At 36.4% G+C, this 24,500-nt stretch overlaps 1 protein-coding gene across 1 annotated transcript in view; it reads right to left on the bottom strand.

The window, feature by feature from the left end:
* The window catches only part of TRPM7 (transient receptor potential cation channel, subfamily M, member 7), a gene marked incomplete at its 5' end in the record, with an annotated part of 24,764 nt that extends 1,145 nt beyond the window's left edge, over positions 1–23,619 (bottom strand). The window contains 30 exons of the mRNA XM_009877665.1: positions 1–84; positions 176–227; positions 804–1,009; positions 1,313–1,395; positions 1,737–2,020; positions 2,645–2,710; positions 2,800–2,850; positions 3,199–3,224; positions 3,927–3,964; positions 4,372–4,431; positions 4,832–4,921; positions 6,381–6,457; positions 8,564–9,279; positions 9,746–9,878; positions 10,688–10,872; positions 11,684–11,816; positions 12,339–12,513; positions 13,608–13,892; positions 14,558–14,686; positions 15,329–15,472; positions 15,607–15,762; positions 16,972–17,200; positions 17,679–17,959; positions 18,545–18,679; positions 19,207–19,347; positions 19,893–19,946; positions 21,273–21,407; positions 22,242–22,342; positions 22,600–22,672; positions 23,496–23,619. Of these exons, the coding sequence (XP_009875967.1) occupies positions 1–84; positions 176–227; positions 804–1,009; positions 1,313–1,395; positions 1,737–2,020; positions 2,645–2,710; positions 2,800–2,850; positions 3,199–3,224; positions 3,927–3,964; positions 4,372–4,431; positions 4,832–4,921; positions 6,381–6,457; positions 8,564–9,279; positions 9,746–9,878; positions 10,688–10,872; positions 11,684–11,816; positions 12,339–12,513; positions 13,608–13,892; positions 14,558–14,686; positions 15,329–15,472; positions 15,607–15,762; positions 16,972–17,200; positions 17,679–17,959; positions 18,545–18,679; positions 19,207–19,347; positions 19,893–19,946; positions 21,273–21,407; positions 22,242–22,342; positions 22,600–22,672; positions 23,496–23,619 (4,446 nt within the window). The remainder of the gene's footprint in view (positions 85–175; positions 228–803; positions 1,010–1,312; positions 1,396–1,736; positions 2,021–2,644; positions 2,711–2,799; positions 2,851–3,198; positions 3,225–3,926; positions 3,965–4,371; positions 4,432–4,831; positions 4,922–6,380; positions 6,458–8,563; positions 9,280–9,745; positions 9,879–10,687; positions 10,873–11,683; positions 11,817–12,338; positions 12,514–13,607; positions 13,893–14,557; positions 14,687–15,328; positions 15,473–15,606; positions 15,763–16,971; positions 17,201–17,678; positions 17,960–18,544; positions 18,680–19,206; positions 19,348–19,892; positions 19,947–21,272; positions 21,408–22,241; positions 22,343–22,599; positions 22,673–23,495) is intronic.
* Positions 23,620–24,500: the final 881 nt, after the last annotated feature.

Genomic DNA, 24,500 nt, shown 5'->3' with positions numbered 1-24,500 from the left:
CAGGAATTACAGTGATGCTTCGCTCTGAAGTTCTTTATTGCGTCCTCTCCCAAATTGGCTGGACCGAACACCATATCATATGACCTTAGAGATAAAATGCACATAAACATGGGCTGCGTATGTTTTCTGGTGAAAATCTCATAATACTTTTCTTTAAATCCTTCTTGAAACTTACCTTTTTTCTCCAGCTTTTATCACAGAGGGATCTGTCAAACTTTCACCAACACCTTCAGACAGCACATGAAGAAAAAGTTAAATCTGATACATTGCATAAATGCGTTAACACTTAAAAGCCTTTGCATCCTTAGCAATGGCTTCTCAGCTTCCTCAAGAATAAAAAAGAAAAAAAACAACAAAAACCCAACAACCCAAATGGTATGTGATACTCTATCCTTGCAGAAATTCCTCCTAAACAAGCACTTTGTCCTTCTTGGATTTCTTCCGCCTATTTTTACATCTGTCTGCAACTCCTAATTTTAGTTTTCACCCGCAAGAAAGAATTTTTCTGTACAGTTCTCACAGCCAGAGTATCTGGCACACTGTTCCTGAGTACAGCTTACCATAGTGGTACCACACAAATGTGCCAAAAAAATCAGATTGTTTTTATGGCTGCATTTTTTTTAATTCTGCGATTCTATGATTTAAGTAAGACAACCACAGACCCGATTAACTAGATCAAGAAGTACTAAATAATGCTTGTTATTTATTACAGGCGCACGAATTCTTAATAAAATTTTATCACAAGAGAAAAACCCACATATATGCACATTGGCCCCAATTCCAAATTCAAAATAGAACATTACCTTGCAGATCTAGCACCAACAGTTCTCCTCTTGTATACTCGTATGTCCAATGGCTGAAAGCTAGCATAACCTCCTCTAGCATGTTAGTCGGAATTATTTCATCGCCGTTATTGTTGTTATATTTTCTGAACTCTCCCGTCATGCACTCTTCAACTGCAAACCACTGGCCAGCAGAGTGGCAATATAACAGGAAAACTTCCAGGAATCTAGTAAAAAGCATAGTTAATGAATAGATTTCTGAAATAAGTGGTAAATATATCATTACTTCTAGATTTTTATTTGGTCTACCAATAATTTAAATAATCTCAATCTATTATAACAAAGGCATTTATATTATCACTCTAGTCTAGAATCAATGCAAAAATTCTACTCGGCACATTCACAGTAATATTCTGAGACATCCATCCACGTATCAGTACCTTCACATATTTGATCCACCTGTTAACAACCCTGCAGGCATTCTGCTGTGCCAAAAGCATACAGCGTAACGGAAGTTTAAACACGCTCACCTTGGAGAGTACGGAATGGATTTGGGCTTCATTTGATTGAAAGCAAAGGTAAGCTTCTGGGCTGCTCTCTGCTGCTGAATTTCCTACAATTCAAAGCCCGGATTACATTAGCTGTGTTACACAATAGCGAACACAAAGGAACCAAAAAAGCAGCAGGAACAGTGTCTTTTTTCCCCAAGTTAGCATGAAAAATTACTTGTTTTTTAAATCACACTTGAAGTACATTTTAAGAGTTCTGAACTCTTTGATTAAGTACACCACGCTGAAGCAGTTTTTATCCTTTAGCTCATACAGAACCCCAGACTAATCCTTTTTTCCTTTTTTTTTTTTTTTTGAAACAAGTATGTACTAGTTGGGGAGGAGGTATTATTGTTTAACATATAACACCTGCCTATATTTAATAATTGACAAGAATAAAACTTACTCTCAAGCACAAGTGTAGCACAGTGTCCTCCTTATAAATGCTTGACCAAGTATTCACAACTTCAGGAAGAAAAGACTTGATGATGTAAAGGTGTCCTGATTTCAGGATGTCGTATTCTGACCATGTGCATACTACTTTAAGAGCTCGACGTAAACCTCCTCCCATCTCCTCTTTACTTAAAAATTCAATTTTAGCACAGAGTCCTAGCTGCGACCAGGAAGACATGCTGTTGTTCAAGATGCTGGGAGAACTTTCTTCGAGGCGATACACAGTGACTGGTTCACCTACAGTACAATGCAAAAAGCAGTTAGAGCATTTGTTCTTCCAAGTTTAAAACTGAAAGCACAGAAAACCTACAGGTAACTTGCTGCAATATTAAGTTGTTACTAACATCCTGAATTTAAAAAATTTAAACTACCCAGTGGGAAGACACCTCTCCAACTTCTTTGACACAGCAGCAACATAGTACAGCAGTTTTGTCCACCTAATTAGAACTATTAATGACACTGTTCAAACACCATTAAGAACACGGAACAAATGCTTGTTTACACTTTATATAAGTCAAGACAACTTAAAGGAATTCTTCCAGAATAGTTTGTTAAAAAAACTTGTTAGTATAATACTAAGGTCACTGTGTCACCACTTCTGAGGACAACTACAGTTAAATCTAGATTTCATAATCAAGTGAGCTGTCCTAGAAAAGGTGTCATACTCATTTAAACTTTTAAGTGTTGCAAGACAGACATTAGCTTTCCTTCAGCTCACTAAGACTTTAGTTTCATACCTGCTATGAGCAAGTATGAAACTTGTTTGATCTTTCTATATTACAAGGAGTCCGTGCAGGGTTTACTTCTGTTTTCTTCTCCAAAAGAACACAGTGAACCAGCAACAAGAAGTACAATTCTTACCTCTTGGAGGCACAGGAGTGAATGGAATGCTCTGTGATAATCTCATCAAGTTATTTCTTTCAACAGCTAGAGGAAAATTACAGCAGTTGTTAAGAGTTTAGGGATCTAATAAATGTGATTAAAAATGTAAACACCAGTTTATAAGAGGGACTGACCTGAGTAATAGTAATTGATATCCATGATAGGCTTGAAAGGAGAGGCAATGCCTGAAAGAAGTTTAAAAAAAAAAAAAAAAAGAGATGCCACTTATTAACTGCATAGTTTCTCAAAACTATCAAATGTAAAGAACACTTGTCAAGTAACTAGAGTTTGAAAAAGATTTGCTGTGGAGAAAATTAAGTACTATGCTTAGCTGTTCAGTACCTCAGGAAAAAATAAATATAAAAAATTGTAGTGCTAAATGGCACATTACTTATTTGAAAAAATAGTAATAAAATCCCACTCTTACGTGCCCATTAAGTTCCAAATCATCAGGAGCTATTTAGTTCATACAAACCCCAAACAGTTACTTATGTGAAAAGCTCCCAACCTGTTTATAGCAGAAACAGACTCACCATTTAAAGCATCTTCTTCACACGGCCTGTGAAACACCATAAAAACAACAGTCACTGCTTCTTAAAAACTCAATTTGTATTCACTCATTTTGACACTTCATCCCAGGTCACCTTGTTAACCTCACAGTACTGCTTTTATCCTATTTTTCAAGGGCAGTGTGTGTTTCTTAATTACAAAACAGTAATGGAAGGCTCTTAAGTAATCTCGTGTTCCTAGAGCTACACTTTAAATATCACCAAGTCACGCACACTATTATGTAAAGTTTGCATCACAAGAGCTCATTCCCACAGAGGTGTTTTAATTAAAACTTGTTCACAACAGCTTACCCTTCTGTTATCAGATTAATAAGGTAATGGCTTTAACAGTTAACTTGAGGGATAATTGTTAACAAGAGCAGTATCTGCTCAATTTCAGAGAAGGTTTACAGCTTGGAAGATTGGGTAAAGACCTTTACCAGGAAGCTAGCTCCTTAATATGTGTCAGCAGAGTCATTTTCATTTAAGGGAACGTTTTGCCCTCTGACATGTGACCCCATTAATCTAAATGGAACCTGTCAAAGTATTCCAGTGAACCCATTCAGTTATGCGTTAGGAAAAAACCCACCTTAGACCTGTTTTTTCATTAAATGGAACTGAATACCACTATAGCAAAAAGGCAAGAGGCAAAAAGAAAAACAAATCGAAATACAGAGCCATAAAATTGCTCTGTTAGAAGAAAGCTTACTTACATTTGACTGCTATTTGAAGGTCTACCTTGTAACCAATCCTTTAAAATACAAGGAGAATAAAAACAAAGAGGGCTTCAGTTTTGTAAGGAAAACATAGTATATTTAACTGGAGATCTTGCAGTAGAGCCCACCTATTGGAAATGCTTCACCAGGCTGTACCGAACTGCAGGTGAATGGAAAGACTCAAATACAACTCAACAATGGTAGCTATAATTAAAGAATAGATAAGGCTGTATAGTTGCTACTGGTTTACAGATTGTATAAATAATTCTTTTCTTAAACAAAAACTTGTGGTTTTTTCCATAAACAGGAAGCAGCATATGCTTCTGTTGCCTCTCTGAGTAAATGAGTCCACAAAACAGTACTGTTCTTCACACAATCTGTTTCTCTTTTATTCGTTCAGTTTCAGTTCTGCTTAACAACAACAAAAAAAGTGGACACAAACCGTCAGCAGGGCTGCTTTAGAGTCTACTTGCTGAGTGTCTTCACTCGATGCTCTTCTGCTCTTGCTATACACTACAAATGAAAGAGATTCGTAACTACACAAAGAATGGCACGTGTCACTGTGACTTGCCTATTTCCTAATAGAGGGAGCATCTAGACAGCTTAATGTGGCTCATTAAAAAAGCCTGATTCACAGCTATCTGATCTTTACAAATTTTCACCACAGTCCTGACTAGATGGCTTAGCTTTGTATGACTCTAGCTATCTGTGGCAAATACAAAATAACAGAATTAAACTGGCATAACGAGAAGAACCACTATGAGACACAGAGGCAGATTCCAGTAGCACTGATCATGAAACCATTTCAAGATGCTTCAACTTTTCATCTTTCCTTTGCATATTCTTAGAAAAGGCATTATTAATGTAGTTTGGAAATAAATTAGGTCACCTGAAAGGACAACACACTTACACTGTTCTGAATGGACTGCCAGAGGATCAGTAAACCCACCACAAGAACTAGATTGTCGTAGACTGCAGTCAGTTTGAAGACCCTAGTGAAAAAAAAAAAAAGTAAAAAAACCACAAGTGCTTGTATAAGTGTGTGTACATATATACACAGACACACACACACATACCTATATATATATGTATATATGCATATATATATATATATATATATGAGAAATACTATTTCTTTACACCCCTAAACTTAAATACTTCACTGGAATGCAACACAGAGCATGCACCTGCTGAAAGTGTCTTCTGAAGACTCATTTTTAGGTCTATATGCATTTCAGTGTTCCGCATACATCTTCAGCATCTTACGATCAATAACTGTAGTACCTACATGAAAGGTAAGAGTCAAACCAGTCTCACCAAGAAGATGGTGTCTAAGAACAACAGTACTGTCTGGAAATGCTACTCTGGAGCTTGCATCCCAATAGTACCAAACATGGGGACTACTTAGATTTGCAGCTGGATGTCTCCTCGATTTATCTGCACAAAGGTCAACTCTTTTTAAGTCATGACCAGGATTTATTCTACAGATAACAACAGAAGAAAATAGAGTTCCTCGTTTTCACTGTAAGGAACACATGTGGTATCTGGTGAAAATAATGTCTCTAATAAATGGAAACCTTCTTTACTTACTTGAAGCCTGGTTGTCTCTATGCCCTCCAATATAGCTTTCTTGAAGTCTTCCTGTTGCTCCTGTCAAAAAAACCCAAAGCAAATAGTAAACATTATTACCAAAAAACCCCATGTCAAAAATACACACACAAAAAATGCTTTTTGGCCACACATTATACCTATCAGAAGGTCCAGAAGGAGCAACTCAGCAGAACTCCGACATTGCAAATGGTCATAATGCAATTCTCAAGTCAGATTCTCCCCTGAACGAGTGGTAACTTGTATTTACTAACTTAACAGCTACAGGGAGAAAACTGTGGCAGCTGGAGAACAGGTTTCCTATGATCAACCACCTTCCATTTAGTTATTTTTACTATTATTTAAGAAAATGGAAATCATTTAAGTTTATGACAAATGTATTAGAAATTACCGTTCTCAGAAGCATAATGAACAATCTGTGTCGCTTTCTAAAATAGTACACTATCATTGCTCTATAAAATAACACGTAAATCCTGATCTTGAAATGAGTGTCATATGTTTTATTAAACGCTAATTATCAGATGCATAATTTTATCTTAATTCATGGCTGTAGTCAGCTCAGCTTTCATAACCTCAGATCTTTATTAATATTTCATTAGTATCACATTACAAAGCAACAGTACCTGATGTGCAGTTAAGGTTGCATGAGTTCTCACTAGATTATTTCTTTCTTTTTTTTTAAAATCATAAAATGGATACACATTCCTTTCCGGCTGCAGTTCACAAGTTCTTTGATTATATTTGATCTTCAACTTTTAAAAAATATATTGTGAAGTTAAAGTTTAAAAAAACAAAAAAATTTATCCCCATCAACATGTTTGACAGAAAGTCTTCCACGCTTACCTCAATATCAGCACTTCTTTCTTTCATTTTGCTTGCTGCCTCTTTAAACCGCTGTAAATCCATGCTGTCTCTGTGACCTTTGACACAGTGAATTCAAAAAGAGTATTCAAAATCAAAGGCAACCTCCAACGTTCTGATCATGCCAATAGTTTGCATCAGCATAGCAAAGGGTTACAAACCTCTAAGTTCTGCGTGCCTGTTTGCACTAGAGAAGACTTTACAAACACACTAAAGTAAAACTCAGTGTAACAAAATGTTAATATTAAACTGTTGCTTTTCCCGCATTAAAGCGTGGATTGCTACAACTCAAAGCAAAACTAACATTTTAAATTTTACTCAAGCATATGCTCCTCACATGAAAGGAACAGGGTAGTCTGAATTATTGTATTTTTTATGTGCATATGACAAATGAAGGAAAAGCAGACAGTTTTCTTGAGGTAGCCTTTACAACATACCCTTCATCCTCCCAGTTGCAAGAAATACTTTCCAGAATTTAACCAAGCACATGGCTTTACGGTGAATGAAAATCTACTTGGCTTCGTAATGGAGAGCTGCACTGTATCACAGGTTTTATAAAGCACCGTCAGTGAGAACTAAGAGTATGTTCTAAATGCTAGAGATGTCAGAGGACCAAACACTAAAAATTTAGCTCCAGTAAAATAAGTATAGTTAGTATTCCAAGTTATTAGAGGTGAACTACATTTATAGATTAGATAAGAGGCATACAATCACTGTCCATTATTTCTGTTTAGTCTTGCTTTCTGAAATTAAAAAAGAAGTTTCTTTTCTTAAACCATCAGGAAGTTTTAAACAAATAGCTATTGAGTGTACAAACACGTAGATACTCTTCCTACGCACACACAAATCTAAAAATTCTGGTGCATGTACGTAACGTCTTAGAATACCAAGTTTCACAGCAGTAGAATAAACTTACGCCTAAAGACTTAAATTTTTACATCCTCAACATGCTTATGGAAAACACTGAGACATCCCTGAAGTAACTGGGGCAAGGTAACACCTCTGCAGGCAGCCTGACAATTCCAGATTATGATCTTCTGCTAGACACTAAGTGTACTTAAAGCTTTATCTACTTTACAGAGATCAGTTAGTAAACCCACACCTGTGTTTTGCAATGAATCTGCCACTGTTTCACCATTCCAATATGTCGGCAACTCTACCCAAAAACATGCACCTTTTACTGTACAGCAAAACTTGAGGGGAGGCATAAAGCTGTATTTCATCAAAGGACTTTGAAAGGACTTTGGAAACTTCCAAAATGACTGCCAAAAGATACGTGAGCCGAGGCAACAGTGGAAGATCCCAGTCATAACAGTGTTTAGAAACATAGTATAGGAGGATCCCTCAGCTTGACACAGATACCACAAAGATATTTGTCCAGGATTCCATCAGTCTAAGAAGTCTTCTGCAATTACGTCAAGAAATAGACAATATTTTTGGTTTATGCAATTAGAAGGTAAGAGCTTTATAATCGGTCACAAAGTTTGTCTACAATGCCCGTACCAAGTTGTAGAGCCGCTAATTGCACAAAACCGCTACACTCAACAACTGGCTGATGTTTTTCAGAAAAATATTGTCTATGTGACAGAATTATAAAGAAATTTTAAGTTAAAAAAAAAATCAAGCAACATAGGGAAATTAGAGATGTTAAAAACAAAAAAAAGGCAGAGCAAAATGGTAGAATAAAGTCACCTGCAACCGGAATACACCCAAAATACCATACAATTCTTGATAAGTCAAACCTTGTGGCTTAGATTTGGTCCACAGTTTATGAAGTAGTCCCATAAGGATGTTAGAACATAAATCTTGGTTTTGTAGTTCCATTGCATGGACATGTTGACTTTTGGAAAGTTCATCTTTAATATTCAATTTTCCATGTGAGCCGCCACAGTTGACCTTTGATGTCAAGTCTCCAGTTGACAGAGAGAACTTCATTTGGGGGTTGTTCTTCCGTAAGTTGACAGAGGACTGGTGATCACATTTGTCAACTCTGCAGCTGTAGTTATCATTAGTGTCACTCTCATCATGAATAAAACCACAATTAATGTATCCTCCGTTTTCAACACAAGGTTGGGTGAAAGCAAGGCAAGCAGAGCCAGAAGCAAGAGGATAAGAGCAGCTACTAATGACTTCAGGACATTCAGAATCTACTTTGTTATACTTACCCACAAACGCACCAAATTCTACATTATTATCTCCTTCTGTAGCCTTAGAGAAAAGAGTCTCTTCATGCTTTGCTGAGGAATCCAGCTGACTTTTGCAACTGGGCCGAGACGGAGTGCTAACAAAAAATTTAGCTGTTGGGGATGTTACATGTGGCATACTGTTGGATGAACTGCCTAATTTTTTACTTTTACTACTGGATTTTGAGATCTCTGCAGCCTGTATTCGTTGGCGAAGTTCTGGAGGGGAAACAGCACTTGAAAATAAGGCACTGCCTGAGGAACCTGCCTCTGGAAAGTTTATTTCTTCTCTTCGGGGAACTGGAGCTAACTCCTGACCAATTGTCTTATGTTGGACTTCTTTGTCATCACGTATAGAAATGTTACAGAGTAAAGCATTATTACTTTCAAGGCCGCCTTGCGGAAAAGAACCAAAAACATTTCCAATGCTGTGCTTTTTCCACACGGAAGACCTTAGAGAGCCATCCTCAATGAGGTTTTGCGCCAAATGTTTCGAAATGCTCAATTCCCGCGTGATTTCATTATGAACCTTGCTCGCTTCTGAAGCTTTCTGTGCAGTCAGTGTTTTCAGAGTGTCCACAGTTAGAGCAGAGAGGTCCTGCAGGTGCCCAATCTGGGAATCTAAAGACTGTAATGACCGTTTAATGTAGTTGACTCGATCACCAACTTCCTTTATCTGAATGCACATTTGTTCCACCCTAAGAAAAAAATCAAATTATGAAGTGGCTATGAAAGGGATTTTTCTCAATATGCAAAAGAAACATCTTTGCAACCCTCTCTGCCCATTTAATAAGGAAAAAAACCCTCTGAAATTTCAAGATAGTATACATTATCGTATTGGACTGGTTTGTAATACAACATTTGTACATATTTATCACAGAATTAACATACACATCAGTAGAAGGCCTACAGTACTTTCTCAAATTTATCAGTTTATTAAAACATCATGAGAAACTAAATAATATGATTGCCTCAGCTTACTGAGTGCTCCTACAGATGAGGAAGCATCAACCACATTATTATCTTTCTGCATGCCAATGGAAAGACATCATCCAAAGTCCACACAAATACTTGAGCTGCATGTTACCACTTTTAAAGAATATTTGAAAATCGGCCCAAGTTCTAAGTTTCTGTATGCAGAAACTTTATTTGTAAATACTCTACCGTTCAAATGTGACTCGAATCCTCTCCTCACTTCCAGAATGAAATTTATCATCCTTTTCATTGAAATACATCTCAACACACAGCTCTTCAAAATCATGAAGTTTCTTTTGATCTTCCTCTGTCAGGAAGAGCTCTAAAAAGAGATTAAACAGTTACAGTACTTGTGTAGTGAAGCAGTACACTTGATGAAAACTTATAGCCACAAACTTTACAAAGCGTCTTAAAAATGAAATACAAAAGAAAACCAAAATTGATTTTAAAAAACCACGACACCTAAGACTTTTCCTATCTCCTTGTCAGAAAAAAAGCTCAAGATCAAAGATTCCTACTAAGACAAAAATCAAAATGGTAACTCTGAGTGGATCCCGTTCAGTCCCCATGTTGAGAGGCGTCCCTGCCCATGACAGGGGGGTTGGATTAGATGATCTCTAAGGTCCCTTCCAGCCTAGGCCATTCTAGGATTCTATGATATGATATGATCCATGCACAATATTATCACTCCTTACACTCCTACCCCACAATGTCTTTTTCTTCTAGGTAGAAGCTAGATTCCTTATCCAGATTTTATCATCTGTGGAACTTTTATTTTCTCCTGCCTTTTTTAAATTTTCAAATGTTCCAATAAGAACGTAAGTTTTCCAGAAAGAAAAAAAAAAAAATCTTCCTCCACTGCTACTGACAGGAAATCTAACCCTAGTTTTTTTGTTTGTTTTTGTCATAAATTAGTTGGGAGATTTCTATGGGCTGTGCATTATACCCTTCACAAAAGCACTAGGACTTTGGAATGGAATTAGTCTTGATTTTCCATGTTTTAATATTAAGATCTACATCAATTTTCTTGAGAATACACATTATAACCAGTAACGTGGCACTTTTCTGACAGTTTGTTTTAATCATATCCAAAAAGTTATGGCAATTTTTTGGGATAATAACTGTTCATACTTGGCCCATCTGAAGTCTTGTCTGTCTTTCTTCTTTTACATATACAACAGAACAGGGAAGCCATGTGGCTAAGAATAATGAGTGGTGGAGGCAGAACAGGTTTTTCATGGTAGGCCATAATGAAATGATAGCGTTGATACTTCCACACGATGTTTGAAATCGCCTTGACTTGTAAATACACGTTGCTGAAAGGGAAGAGAAAAGTGTTAACACATCAAGGTGGTTTTTGGGGTGGTGGGAGGGTGTGTATGTGTGTGTGTTTTTTGTTGTGTTCTAACACTTTGATAACAATCTTGAATTCTGAAGCTAGTTCAGTAAGAGACAAAAGCACATACATGTTTCTTATTACTGCAAAAACTATTTTAGTGGAAGTTGAAAACACATTGACGAAAAAACACCATGATCCAAAGGCAAGGAAAGGGTTGAAAAATTCTCTCATCTGGTAACATCTCAGTACCTTTCCTCAGAAATAAATAACACTGAGAACAAATTTCAAGTTTGCCAAACAAAACCTCTGATTTTTATATCCGACCACACTAATTCTGCAGTCTCCCACTCCTCAGCATTAGCAAGCTGCTCATTCCCGTAAGTCAAACACTGGCAGAGAACTGTAAAAGACAGTGAGTGTACTCTACTATAATTCATCTAAACCAACTAGAGAATGTTAAATGAATTTAGGAACAACGGTCAATATACAGATGAAGAAACCATTTTGCTTTCTGACAAAGAGAAGTGACAAAATGCTTTCAAATTCTATTAAAATTCCCATTCCCCTGGCCTCATAGATGTGACAGGTACCAGTCACATCACATACTCTCTGCTTAGTCATGGACTTGCAATGAGGAGACAAAGACCAGCCTTAGAGCCAGAAAAATACTTCCAGCATAAGGGATTGCTTTTAAGTGGCATCAGTTCTTCTTTTCTTGTCATCTTATTGCAGTGAAATAGAAATTTACCAAAGGATTAGCAAAAATTAACAATTACTCATATACTTACTTGAAAAATGCAATAAGGAGATTAACCATAATTATGTACTGTACAAAGAGGTAGACAGCTTGAAGAAACGGTGTCAACCATGTTCCTGGGCCACAGAGATGAGCAACTTTTTCATCAGAATTATTTGCACATACTGTATTGGGAAAAGAGACACAGAAGAAATACACACAACTTTTAGAACTCCCAGCAGGTATAGATAGGAGGGAAAAAAATCACAGTTACAACAATCATCTATCATGTACTGATCCTGTAACTCAAAATGTCTCCATGCATTTAGAAATATGGTAGAAAAATACAGGAGACAAAAATTACGGTTAACACTATGTTATAATCATATTATTGGATTTTACAAAAATGCATAGCCAAAATTTTGGCATGACAGCTGTGCAAGAAAATTCCAAAAATGTGCTAGAAAGTCTTCTGAGAAATTATGATTAAGGAGAGTTTTCATTCTAAGCCATTCAAGCTTTATAATGAATAATGAAAAAGTCAAGTCAAAAGCTGCAATCCACAAAGAGAAGATAATCCAATGAATGGAATCAACATCAACAATGGTAGGCATTTAATTTCACAAAATTAGAATTGCATAAGACCTTGAGAAAATCTTATCAAAGTAAGTTTTCTCCTTACTTGCTTCAAAATTGCAGTTTCTTACCATCAATTTCATAGGCATACACTTCACCAAAAATCATCCAGTATGGATGAAACACAATATCTCTAGCAAGAGTCCAAGAAGGTGCCTCATCAGGATACAATATCGCCTTCCTGGGAACACCAAAACTGAGTAATACAAGTGCCATAATCACCACAATGTAAAACATGTTGGCCACCTGTGAACACAAAGAAGTCAGTTAACCCACAAGGTCGTAATCATGATTTCACAACTTTGAATGCTTTTACAGTAACAACATAAGCTTGATGAATTCTATGTATTCCATAAAGAAAAGAGTCTAGAAAACGTGTATTTCGGTCAGAAAAAATTGTTAAATAACAAACCCTACAAAAAACTCTGGATCTTTTTTCCTGCCCTTTCTTACAGTGTATTTAGTATCCTCAGTCGAAGGCAACTGAGAGTATTTCCTTTGTAACTCAAATACCTATTCTGTGGGTGAGCAGCAGCTGATAAAGAGAAATATTTCTTCTCAAAGGCATTCAATAGTTTCACAAAATGCAGAGGTAATTTTCCAAGGACTGAAACACAGAATCTAAGCCTCTTGCAAGAAACCAAAGTGAGAAATGTGCAACTTGATGCCCTCAAGTTCCTTAAAAAAGGAATGTCAGGGTTCAACATTGTAAGAACCATTTCATAGGGAGAGGAAAATCATGTACCCCTTCCACCTTCGTATATATGGTTCTCCAGCCTTAATTCTTTTTCAGCATTTAGAATAGCTCACTGACAGTAAAGCGAAGTTATTTATTTTTAACAATTTGAATGTTTTTTGGTGTCAGAGAAGAACAGAGTGACAATCCACTCCCAGTTTTCCACCGCACAAAATACAAAAGTGCTTTAAGACACCAAACAAGTTGAAGTCTTGCCCTAAAGAGCACAACAGCAAGAAAATCAAGGCTACAAATAAATCTCTGATCCAAAAGGGAAGCAATGCTAGATGAATGAAGAAAAAGGCATCATCGTATTCATTCCACTTTTTTGACATCTAACAACAAAACAGACCAAAGAAGGAAGACTGGCCAGCTTTTTATTGATACATGACAGAGAAAGTTCCATAATAAAGGAAGCCTTCTAATCAGTGCTCGTTTTGAAACACATTAAGTTATACTCCAGCTAGCTAATTCTGCACACTGAGTTGTTGACACACTACACCAGGGTAAGCACCATTTTTCTAAATAAAACATTGAGAAAAGTAAATGTATGCAGTAAGAAAAATTTCAGTTGGGGGAAAAAAATAACAAAAGCAGTACTTACCATTTTCCCAATCATCATAACGTAAGGCCCAGCCTGCTGATTTACAGCGAGAAAATCCAGTAATCGGACATACCAAAAAATTATATTGAGACAGTACGTTATTCTTCCAGCAACAAAGACATAGTTTTCTCTGTAAGTGTTTTCACCGAAATTCCCCTTTGCGCCAAATCTTAATGCAAATCCAATGAAGAAAGTGACAATGGCAACTGTGTCACTGATATTGAAGTAGTCGCTGAACCACACTTTAATCTTCTGATTAATCTTCCCAGCCTCTGACATAAAAATCTGCAATAAAAATAAGTCAGGTGTGCTCACATTTATTGCACATAGACAGACACTGAAATATAGGAATCACTAACATTTTTACACTAAGAAAAATCAAGTATCAAGTATCTATCCTCCACTGAGGAATCAAAACTGTTTCAGCTTCACAAGGACACTGAGAACATGTGTTTCCTTCTGTCTGAGCTACTTAGGAAGGAATTCTGGCTTTAGGGCTTTTTTTTTTGCATGCTGGTTTCCTTCTCAGTCATAGCATTGTGGTAGTTTGAGCAACACGGATAAATAAATACACATTTCACCCCCCAGGCAGTGAGTTACAGATTCAAAATAAATAAATAAAATCCAACTCTTCTAGGGGAATCTTACAACCATACAAAAATCAGACAAGGATGTCACTGCCACTTCCTTGAAACTTAGGAGGAAAAAAAGTAATCTCCTTTTAATAGACCTCTTTCTCCTTGGAAACAGAAGAAAAAGCAAGCCAAGTCCAAGCAGTAGGTCAAGGAACACTGGTATCGAAACTACCAGCCTACACCAAAGTTTAGGATAAAGTTAATACATCACGTACTCTGATGGCTGAAGTTTCTTAGGCTCTCCAGTTATAAACACAGTTTAAAGCATCCTGTTTTAACTGACAAAACTAAAACCCCAGATTGTTATAGGCATACCTCACGAATTTTCTCAATTGCTGATGTGAAAATATAAGCTATAACAATCCACTCTTGAACAGACGGCAATTCTTCCATTTTCACAAGAACCACAAATGTGTAGAGCATGAGGAATCCTAAGTATGCCAACTAAAAAAAGTAATGAAAATTATACACATAATTACCGAAGGGTTCTTCACAGATGTACATGGAATCTTTTGATGTGGTGCACAATAAAAGCTTCAAGTAGGATCACAGTACTGTATTTACCCCTTTAAGCAGACAATTTATTATTTATTAACATTTTCTTAGAAGAGGAAAAATAGCCATATTAAGCTATTTATTGTTAGCAAAGCTTTGTTCTTATTACAGTTATTTTTCCTTCAATATAAATTTTAGAGCTTCTATTACAGTAGTTTAAACAGAGATGTGCATGAACACTTTACCCTAACAAACTATTAGAGAATTCTTGCTAGAAACTTATTAATTACTCAGGCCAGAGAAAAAAGTTCAAGCTAATTACTCTCTTAGCTTAAAAAAAGAATTAATCTCAAACCAAAATAATGAACTTGAAAAAACAAAAACCAAACCAGGGAGCGTCACGTGTGCATGTGCAGTTTTTCAAAATTAAGTCTATTTCCAGCTTAGCAAGGTAAGGGGCTTTTCCTCTGTTTTTAAAAAGTGCATAAATTTTGACTGAGGTCAGAGCTACTACACATGTTGGGGAAAGAATCCAAAAATCTGCATTAGACTTCCAAATAAAATAAATGTTATATAGAAGAAAAAACTCACCGTATTAAACCAAAACTTCACAATTGGTGCATGATAAAATGCATAAAACTTCTGTGTAATTGGAAGCCTTTTAGGTTTTGCTGGTGTCTCCATATCATGCTTTTCCAAAGTACTGTCCAAGATCCTTACTTCTTTAAATACCTCCTAAAATGAAAGGATTGTTAACTTCACATGCAGACATATATGCTTTTGGGCACGTGTTTTAACTCTTTCTTTGATTTAATTATTTATTTTAAGCTAGAAATACTTGTTTTAATATCTGTCCCTGCCCGTATTACCATAGGTATTTCATCTGCTGCATTCTGGAAGTTGTTCTCACTGTCATCCATTGCCATTTGATGTGCGTCTTGAGATTGAGGGATATGTGACATTTCTGCCTTGGTCTTGTATTCCAACAGCAGGATAGCAGGAGGGAGTAAAATACTCAGTATCACCTGGAAAAGATGAAGACTAAGTGCAAATCGCTCACAGCCACAACATTAAAGTGTTAAAATACACCAATACATAATATATCCTCTGAAAATATATTATCCAAATTTCACTTGTTTGTTATTGAGGGGAAAAAAAAAAGAAAATAATTAGCTGTTATTACTTATGCACACACTTAACAGGTTAAGATCACATATATAGAATATTCCTTGACTTATAGATATAGGAAAGGAGAATAATCAAGAAATTCCAAAACTAAAAGCCAGCAAAAATAATGTACTCAAAGAAATCCAGAGATGTTCCGATTATATTCGGTTCTTTAATCCACTCCCAGAAACTCTGGAACTGTGCACTGCCAGGGTGTATTTAAGAGGCATATATGAGTGGAGGTTGTGGTTTTGTTTGGGGGCAGAGGGCTATTTGTTTTAGTGTGGAGTTTTTTTCAACTTATCGTAGAAAAATGAGCTAAGGTATGGATGAAGAAAATAACTGAAAGCTATTTATTGTCATTAGCCTGTTACAAAGCAAGCAAGAAAATAGTTAATCAGTTATCAAAGAGAGGTTTAGTAGGTCATAAGTTAAGCGATGCTTGTAGATATTTTGTAGGAAAGTTTTATTTCATTATATTCCTAGCAATAATTAGATTTTGATTCACCGTCTCTAAGAAATATGCAACTCCCATTTTGGTTCAATTGATCTATAACAAAGCACACTATTGGAAAACCTATTCCCGATTTGCCTACCGTCTTTTCATTCTGTGCCCTGCTTTTGCTCAGTTTCTTCCTCCAAAATAGGATATACACAAAGCTTTTCTACATCAAGTCTTAAGTGCTGCCTGTAAAAAGCCAAAATGCATGAAACTATATTCTCACAGCAGGTTTTTTGTCCGTTAAGGCTTTTTCACCACTATGTTTTTAGTAGCAGATTAGTATTCACGTGAGCTCTTTAAGCCTCTGATTAAAGGCTACTTGCCTGGTTTTTGCCTTCTATATTTCTGTACCTTATTTGAAAAGATAATAGAGTGTCAAAAGCAGAGTTTGCAGTAAATATTTCCAGTTTTGATTATGTTACAGGAGACTGTTTTACAGGATTTATTAACATAAGCTACAGCTGTGAAAGCTTTATGCTAATAGCAATTAAACACACGCTTTCCTTCCATTTAAATGTAAATTCCGCTGATCCTTTTTACACCAATAAACTGCAACAATGCTTACTTTGTACCACGAGTTCTTCCTCATGTTCAGCCTTCCCATCCACATGTCTGACAGCAACATCTGTGTACAAGTATGCGCTACAAATGGACGAAGCCTTGACGACACTGCAAGCTTCAGACAAGTTGAATTGCTCCAATTTTTAAGCTCATAGGTTAGTAACTTCATTGCCATAGTTTCATCTTGTCGGAAGGACTGTTCTAACAGTTCAACTGCCAGTTGACCAAACTCGCTAGAAGGAAGAAAAATCAGCAAAGTAAAATTTGTTGTCTATAGAAATTACCTTGATTTTAGGTCAAGTTTTCTTGTACAATCAAATTCCCAGCAGCACAACTTAATGGGACTATTACCTGTCCCTTCTGTACTGACATATTGTACAATAATTTTTAACTACAACGTGTGAATCTGTGACTTATTTAAAACATACGCAGGCTATAAACAGCTGTTTAAACAAGCAGGGAAATTACATGGAAACAAGTACACGGCATATGCGGTATCTTTTTAATTTAACTATAAATCATGATTGTAACAGTTCTCAAGAGACTGATATTTAATGTAAAACTTCTACTAGAGTGCCACTTAATCATTTTTGCAAACAGGAATTGTCTTCACGCATGCTAACAGACTAGTTTGGGTGTTGTTCATGTACAGCCCACTGCTTCTATTTTAAACCTCAAGAAAATATTTTTAACAATACAAATGCAACTTACTTGGAATACTGTTTCAGTTCTTCTGAAGTATCATCAACAAGGTCACTTTGTTTTGCTTCATATGCCATGGAACGATACACTTTGCAAGCCACTAAGGCTTTCGCCATGGACTCCTCCCCATGCTGCCAGAAGAAGAGGGCCATCTTCTGCCTCTTCATTAACACCGCCCAGAGTAACAGCTCGTTGAGAGGGTAAGCAAAACGTCTCGTTTCAGGATCATCTATGTCTACTATTTCATCTTTGGTTCTTTTCTTTTTTCCTTCTTCTGCACCAGTGTCAATCTTTAAAATAAAACCAAAGTTACATTTTAAATCTCTAAACTTGGTAATTACGGAACTTGAAATAAAATCCTGAGTGATCCAATATCAAATTATATATAATCATAAAAAGAAAAAAATTCTGAAGACTGGAAAAGCAACCTGAACTTTTGTTCAAAATCTTCAGTTGAGTCCAATCCATTTTAATAACTAGGAGACTGAATTACTTTGATTTATACATCAAAAGAAAAGCAGTAACTACCTACATACAAATGAAGAAACTCACGGAGACTGCTTATGGTCACATCTTGCTCCATCTATGAAGTCATGAAAGTGCCCTCACACTGCTAGAGCTGTGCCAAAGAAAAGCTTACTGCTCCCAGCTGATCAAAGGCTAGCCAGAACACTACTGTATAGAAAGATCAACACTCTTTACAGAATCCCATAAGCATGCCAGACAGTTTATAAACAAGTACAAAAGCAAGGCTGCAATTCCAGCTTTACCAATGTCAGTAAAACTGTTGCTACTCACACTTCAGGGGCACTTAGACTTCAACCAGGTTCTCAACTACTTAAAATAAATCCCATCATGGTCAGTCACATCTGTACCTTTGGTTTGTACGGCTGCGCTGTTTTGATGAAGTGATTATGGCGCATCTTTTCCTTCTTGTCTGCCCTGTTACCAAAGGGCTCGTGGCTTTTACACATCTGAGGAGTTGTATTTGAAGGATTTCGCCCAGATCGCTGTAACAAGAATAAGGAGAAGGGTTTGGGTTTCCTTACTCTTACTTACTAGCCATTACAAAATCACTTTTTTTATAGCTAGATATCAGTTGAGCTACTGAAACCGTGATGAACTTACATAACAGCAACAACTGGAATTTTTCCTGGATATCTAACAACTTTATTTTGTTTTTTTAAGAAGTCACAAAGTAGGCAGTTACACTTGTTGTTTTACAAGAAGCTAAGATATCTGTATCCCAAGCCCTAGAGAAACTTCATGTTAGGTGCTCATTCTTCCCCTATGAGTGGGAAGAAGAAATAACAGAGAGGGAATTTAGATTTGCTAGATTAAGGAGCAGGAGAACAAAAACTTTTATTTTTCATCAACCCCAATACAGCTACCAGACGCCCTCATAAGCCTTTAAAAGAACCAGTCTGTTGACAAGAACAACAAAACAATAGTGATCAAATTTTTCTCCATAACACGTAGGGGTTTTTTAACTGAGAACATATGAATCTGCATGTCCTGTTATTTAACTGCCACATACCCGATTGTTCCCACTGAGACTATTGTATATAGCTCTAAAGCGTTTTCTTGTATAGGTGCATCTGTAGGTTCCTCCCATCAGGTATTCAATAACCAGCCCCACATCAATCAGGTTGATTTTATATCCTGGAGGAAGATTTCCCTAGGAATACAAAAAGTATTTTTAGTTTTTCAAATTCTAATCTTAAACTTGCTAAGAGTGCTTCTATGCATTACATGACAGTTCTAAAAAAAAATATTTAAAAATAAAAAAAAATTAAAGCCCACCACAACTAGATGACTTGATATTTAATAGTTTCCAAACATACAATACTTTCCAAACAAACATACAACTTCTTTCCTGTATGACCTCCCCTAGTAGGGTAGAAGTTCATTCTGGAGTGGGTGAGAAAGCACTGGCTTTTTCATCTGGGAGGATCAGCTTTCAATCCCCCTCCAACGGGGAAAACAATCGCAAGTCAGATGAAAAAGACAACAGTCACTGGGTTTAAAAAAATCTTTCTTGGAGCAGGGCACTAAGCAAACAGCAGCAATTATTGGAAAAACACAGAAAGACTGCAGAGGTAGTGCATTATTTATAAGAAAATCTAATTAATAAATCTAAGATTAAATTGACACTCAAACATAAGAAATCATTTTAAAAATTAACATTGCTAAATCTGACAGATTTTTACATTTACAGCATACCTGTTTGACATCTCGAACAAGATGAAAGAGCGTTGGGTTAGTTGGGCCTTGTTTCTTTATAGAAAGAGAGGTGGAGGGAAATTGCAATGAGAAATTACAGTGCAGTGACAACATAAGAAGATTAAAGTAGAAGCCAAATATTTTTACATATTGGCTCAAAAAACCCCTAAAACCAAAAAACAAGCCCTAGCTTTTAAACAAACAGTAGCCATCAAATAAATGCAAATATTTCAAACTACCATACTAGCTATGGACTATTTCCTTTTTTGTTGCATTTCACTTCTGTTTTAATTTAGGATGTAATTAACACACCCATAGATTGTGCAAGAAGAAAGAAAAACAACCAGAAAACCCAACACCACAAAAACTAACGACCTCCAGAATGTAAACAGCAACAGTTTTTTTCTATTATTAAAATGTACTATTACAGAGACAAGTTTTAACAAATGCTTTCATTTACAGGAACACTCACAGACTGATACTGAAGTTTACAGTATTGCAGGATCCACATTAAAAGCTCCCTTACTTTTTGAATTTTTAGTCTGAAAAGTCCCTCTCTTTTTACCAAAGCGGATTTTTCTTCTGATTTCCCACAAGTTCACAGACTGTTACACTTTTAGACACAAGGTAACTTTAGCTCCCATACAGAATTCAATCAAAAGCACACCAAGAGTATAAAAGCAACACCATAAAAGATTAAAAAACAAACAAACAAAAACACAACAACAAAAAAAAAAACAAAGAAAAAACCCCTAAAAACAAATGACAAATAAAACCTGGTCACACAGGTTCCTTTACAGAGCTTTATTAGCTAAAGAATTTCTACTTTTTTTTTTTTGGTCAATATTTAAAACTACCTTAAAATTCTTAAATCAACCCCTATGCCAACAAAATTTTTCTAAGTAATATTTATAACTATGTAGGTTCACAAAATAAACTATTTTTACATCTACTGTGATAATATTAGCTGCTATAGACAGAATTAATCTTGTGAACCCCTAAACAATACTGTCTATAGACGTTGTGCACAAGACTCACCCACCTGACTTTCTCTTGTTCTCTACCCCACTGCGGTTTACGTATTTCAGATGCTCCACAACAAGGCTGCAATTTTCCCTTTCGTATCTACCCCCGACATCAGACACCGATGAATATCCTGCTGACAACTAATTCTGGTATCGTTTCGGGAGAGCCAGAAAGCAGCTGTGGCACCACAAAGCAGCCGGAGAGCACGTGTTTCTCCACTCTAACCACAGTCAAGGGAGCCTTCCCTGTCAACACCCCGTGGCCTTCAGACTGGTGCACATGACTCGGTATACAACATGCCGAGCAACAAAAAAGCTGTTCTAAAAGTAGCTTAAAAAGGAATCACTCACTTACTGTGTTATAAAGTTCTTCCAGCCTGGGAATTGTAAGAAATTTGTGCATGCTTACTCCATTCTCAATCAGAAGTTTCACAAATGCAACTCTATCCATCACAAGGGCATCTAACATGGCCTGTTCCAGAGAGCCAACCTACAGGAAACAAGTTACAAGGTGGAGCCTGGAGAGAATCGGTAAAACGGGGCATCACAAAATAAGCGTCCTTAGACTAGGTATCCACCTCACTCCTTTACACGGCTCGAGAAACCTTGCATATCTACAAAGACGTCACCCTTGGTTCAGAAAATCCCCCGAAGTTCACACAATTACAGAATGAGAGAATATTCTAAAGCAAGTCTTTAACTCTTCCATAACTGTCTCCTACTGACAGAGAACATACAACTAAGTAGACATGTGGTTTAGCATTGTTAAGTTGTTCTCCTAGACTGATACTGGATAAAACAGAAAGACATAAAACATTTAAAGCATAATTTGCTTCAAAGACAAATGCTCAGAACCATCATTGCTATCAACGAGCCCTACAGGATGTACTTTGGACTGCACACTCTTGTAAAATCGTGATTTGTTTCTACAGAAAAATGGGGAAAAGGCAAGAATGTAGTCTTCAAACTAATTTGCAGATTGCAAGAAACAGGCTTTTTGTCCTCCTCCTCAAAAGGCACTGCAGTGCTACCAACAGTGCATTTTACCAGACATTTAAGAACCTCCTGTGATCATGTAACTACAAGGGAAGAAAGAGTTTTTCAGAACACTTAGCACATTTCTAAACTTTTTGGACCATTTTCAACTACATGGTAAACAAAATAGCTGCAAGATTATGCAGCATGCAGGAAGTACTGTCCTCAAAATAAATGTATTAGTATTGTACAGTTCTCTCTACAAAAGTCAAAAGATTCATTCTTTACAGTAAGTTGAGTTTCATTCTTCTAGAAAATATCATTCTTCTTAATCCAGACCATTACATACCAGCCATTGTTGCCCATAAACAAAAACATGATTTTTGGCTATGTCAACTCTATCCCATGCAAGTGTAAGAACAAGCTGGTCAAATGCAGATGCATTCGTGCCTTAAGAAGCAAAAACAATGAAAAAAATAAAATTAGTTAAAATACAAGTTAATAAACATTCTTGCTTAAAAAGGCCAAATCCAAGAAAACTCCATACAAGTTATACGCTGTATTTCATAATTTAGAACATGTTATGATAATTATTAGCTTAAAAACTAATGATTCCTACAGACTATAGTATTTTATAAATAACCCATCATAAGCATTATACAACAATAGCTGGGGATTCCAAATGCTCTTAAAACTAGAAAACTCACCTTTTAACAGTGCTGTAAGTATTGCAACATCAATATCCTGATGTTCGTCTGACCCAATATGGAAAACTGTAATCTGTTTGAAAGGGGAAAATGGGGAAAATGTTTTTTCATGTTATTTTCAGGCAAAGGTGATTAGCTCCAGTCTTTTATGTCAGGGATTGACATACATTTAAAAAAAGTCCTTATCTTCAATACAGTTTAAGCCTATGCTTGATTTAAATTTACTTTTACTGTCCACTTGTTCTGTCCTCCTAACCGCGTGTCCCACAAGGCAAACCTTTATGCGAAAAAGCATAGCAGAAACCCTTCACACTCTCCCATCAGTTTGAACTTCTCCTCCCACTATGATTACAATTCCCTATTACTTATAAGCATCACACAGTATTGTTTAACCTGCCAGCAAACATGTGTAGCCCAATATGGTGATTTTAAACCTCAGAAGAGCACAGTATGATGCCAGAATGACACACCAGGACCTGAACTCAGGGTATATACAAAGCTCAAAAGTGCTTACCTTTTTAGTACAGTCATAATTAAAATACATTTAAAAAAAAAAAAAAAAGAAGTCCCAAGTTCAAAAACCAAAAATACAGAGTAAAAAAAGGGTAGCACTCCAAATACAAAATATACACACATTATAAACAAACCAGAATCCTGTAATCCAAAACCAAACAGGCTTGGAAACAACAACAAACTCAAAATGACCAGAAATAATTGCAAGAATTAAGTCTCTCTTGGCCATGAGATAAGGCATACCTACCTTCTATAACTGGAAGATCTGCTGTGTCCAAAAAAGATTTCTGAATGACTCTTGATAAAGACTGAGATACAATTTATTATTATATCCACAAACACTATAAAAAAAAATTATGACAGGGCATGCAAGATCTACTTACAAGTTCTTTTCTTTTCATGCATTCCAGCAGTGTCTGAAACAAATGAACCGCTTCACTTTGACCAAAGTTAAATGTCTTTTTGATGGTTGAAATTATTTCAGGCTCAGCACCCTCAGGAACATTCCTGAGATTGAAACAAACAAACAGGGAAGCACAGTTATACGTGAACGCTAGGTAAGAACACCACCACATTTAATTAGTTTCAACATGCCCATTCAAAGTCCTGCTATCTACACGCTTATTACTGTTTCAGTGTCAAAAATCTCGGGTAGCTTTTAGAAAGAAATGTAGGTTGCTTAATCTACAACTTTCTGCTACTGCCTCATAAAAGTAAATCAGCTTCTCTCCCTTTCCTTTGCATATCCAGTTCTGAGACACTCTCAACTAAAAGACCCTGACACAAAACACTAAATACTCATGCCTCTGAGTAAGACCTGCTTCTGATCTTGCTATGGACAAAGCTGCTTAGTTTACTGCTACCTTAGATCCCTGCCTCCTGGTTCTGAGGCAGTCCCTGAAACAAGAACCCAAGGTTTCAGGACATATGCAAGTCTGGCAACTAAATAGCAACCATTAAGTATTGTGGAGCCCAAGCACATCCCTCTGATTATTTCAAACTACACTTAAAACAGACGAGTGTTTTCTATGCTAAACAGAAGTGTGTAAAAAGTTCAGTTTTAAGACAACTCAGAAGAAACGATACAGAAACTATTTCTGATCCTGTGCTGGTTTTAGCTGGGACAGAGTTAATTTTCTTCATAGTAGCTAGTATGGGGTGTATGCTTTGGATTTGCACAGAAAACAAGTGTTGATAATACAGGGATGCTTTAGTTACTGCCCAGCGGTGCTTACCAGAGCCACGCTTACTTGCCAGCTGAGGTTAACCCTTTTTCGAAAAAGTTACTTCTGTTGCAATAGCTAACAGCATGAGAATATTTCCATTTAATGTAGTCAAGTAAAATTTTCAAGTAGTTTGGTAACTGCTTGTATTGGGTTGGCTCAGCC

Source organism: Apaloderma vittatum, unplaced genomic scaffold, assembly GCF_000703405.1.
Source record: "Apaloderma vittatum isolate BGI_N311 unplaced genomic scaffold, ASM70340v1 scaffold16411, whole genome shotgun sequence".
Classification (NCBI taxonomy): domain Eukaryota; kingdom Metazoa; phylum Chordata; class Aves; order Trogoniformes; family Trogonidae; genus Apaloderma; species Apaloderma vittatum.
This window is presented reverse-complemented; position numbering and strand designations above follow the sequence as displayed.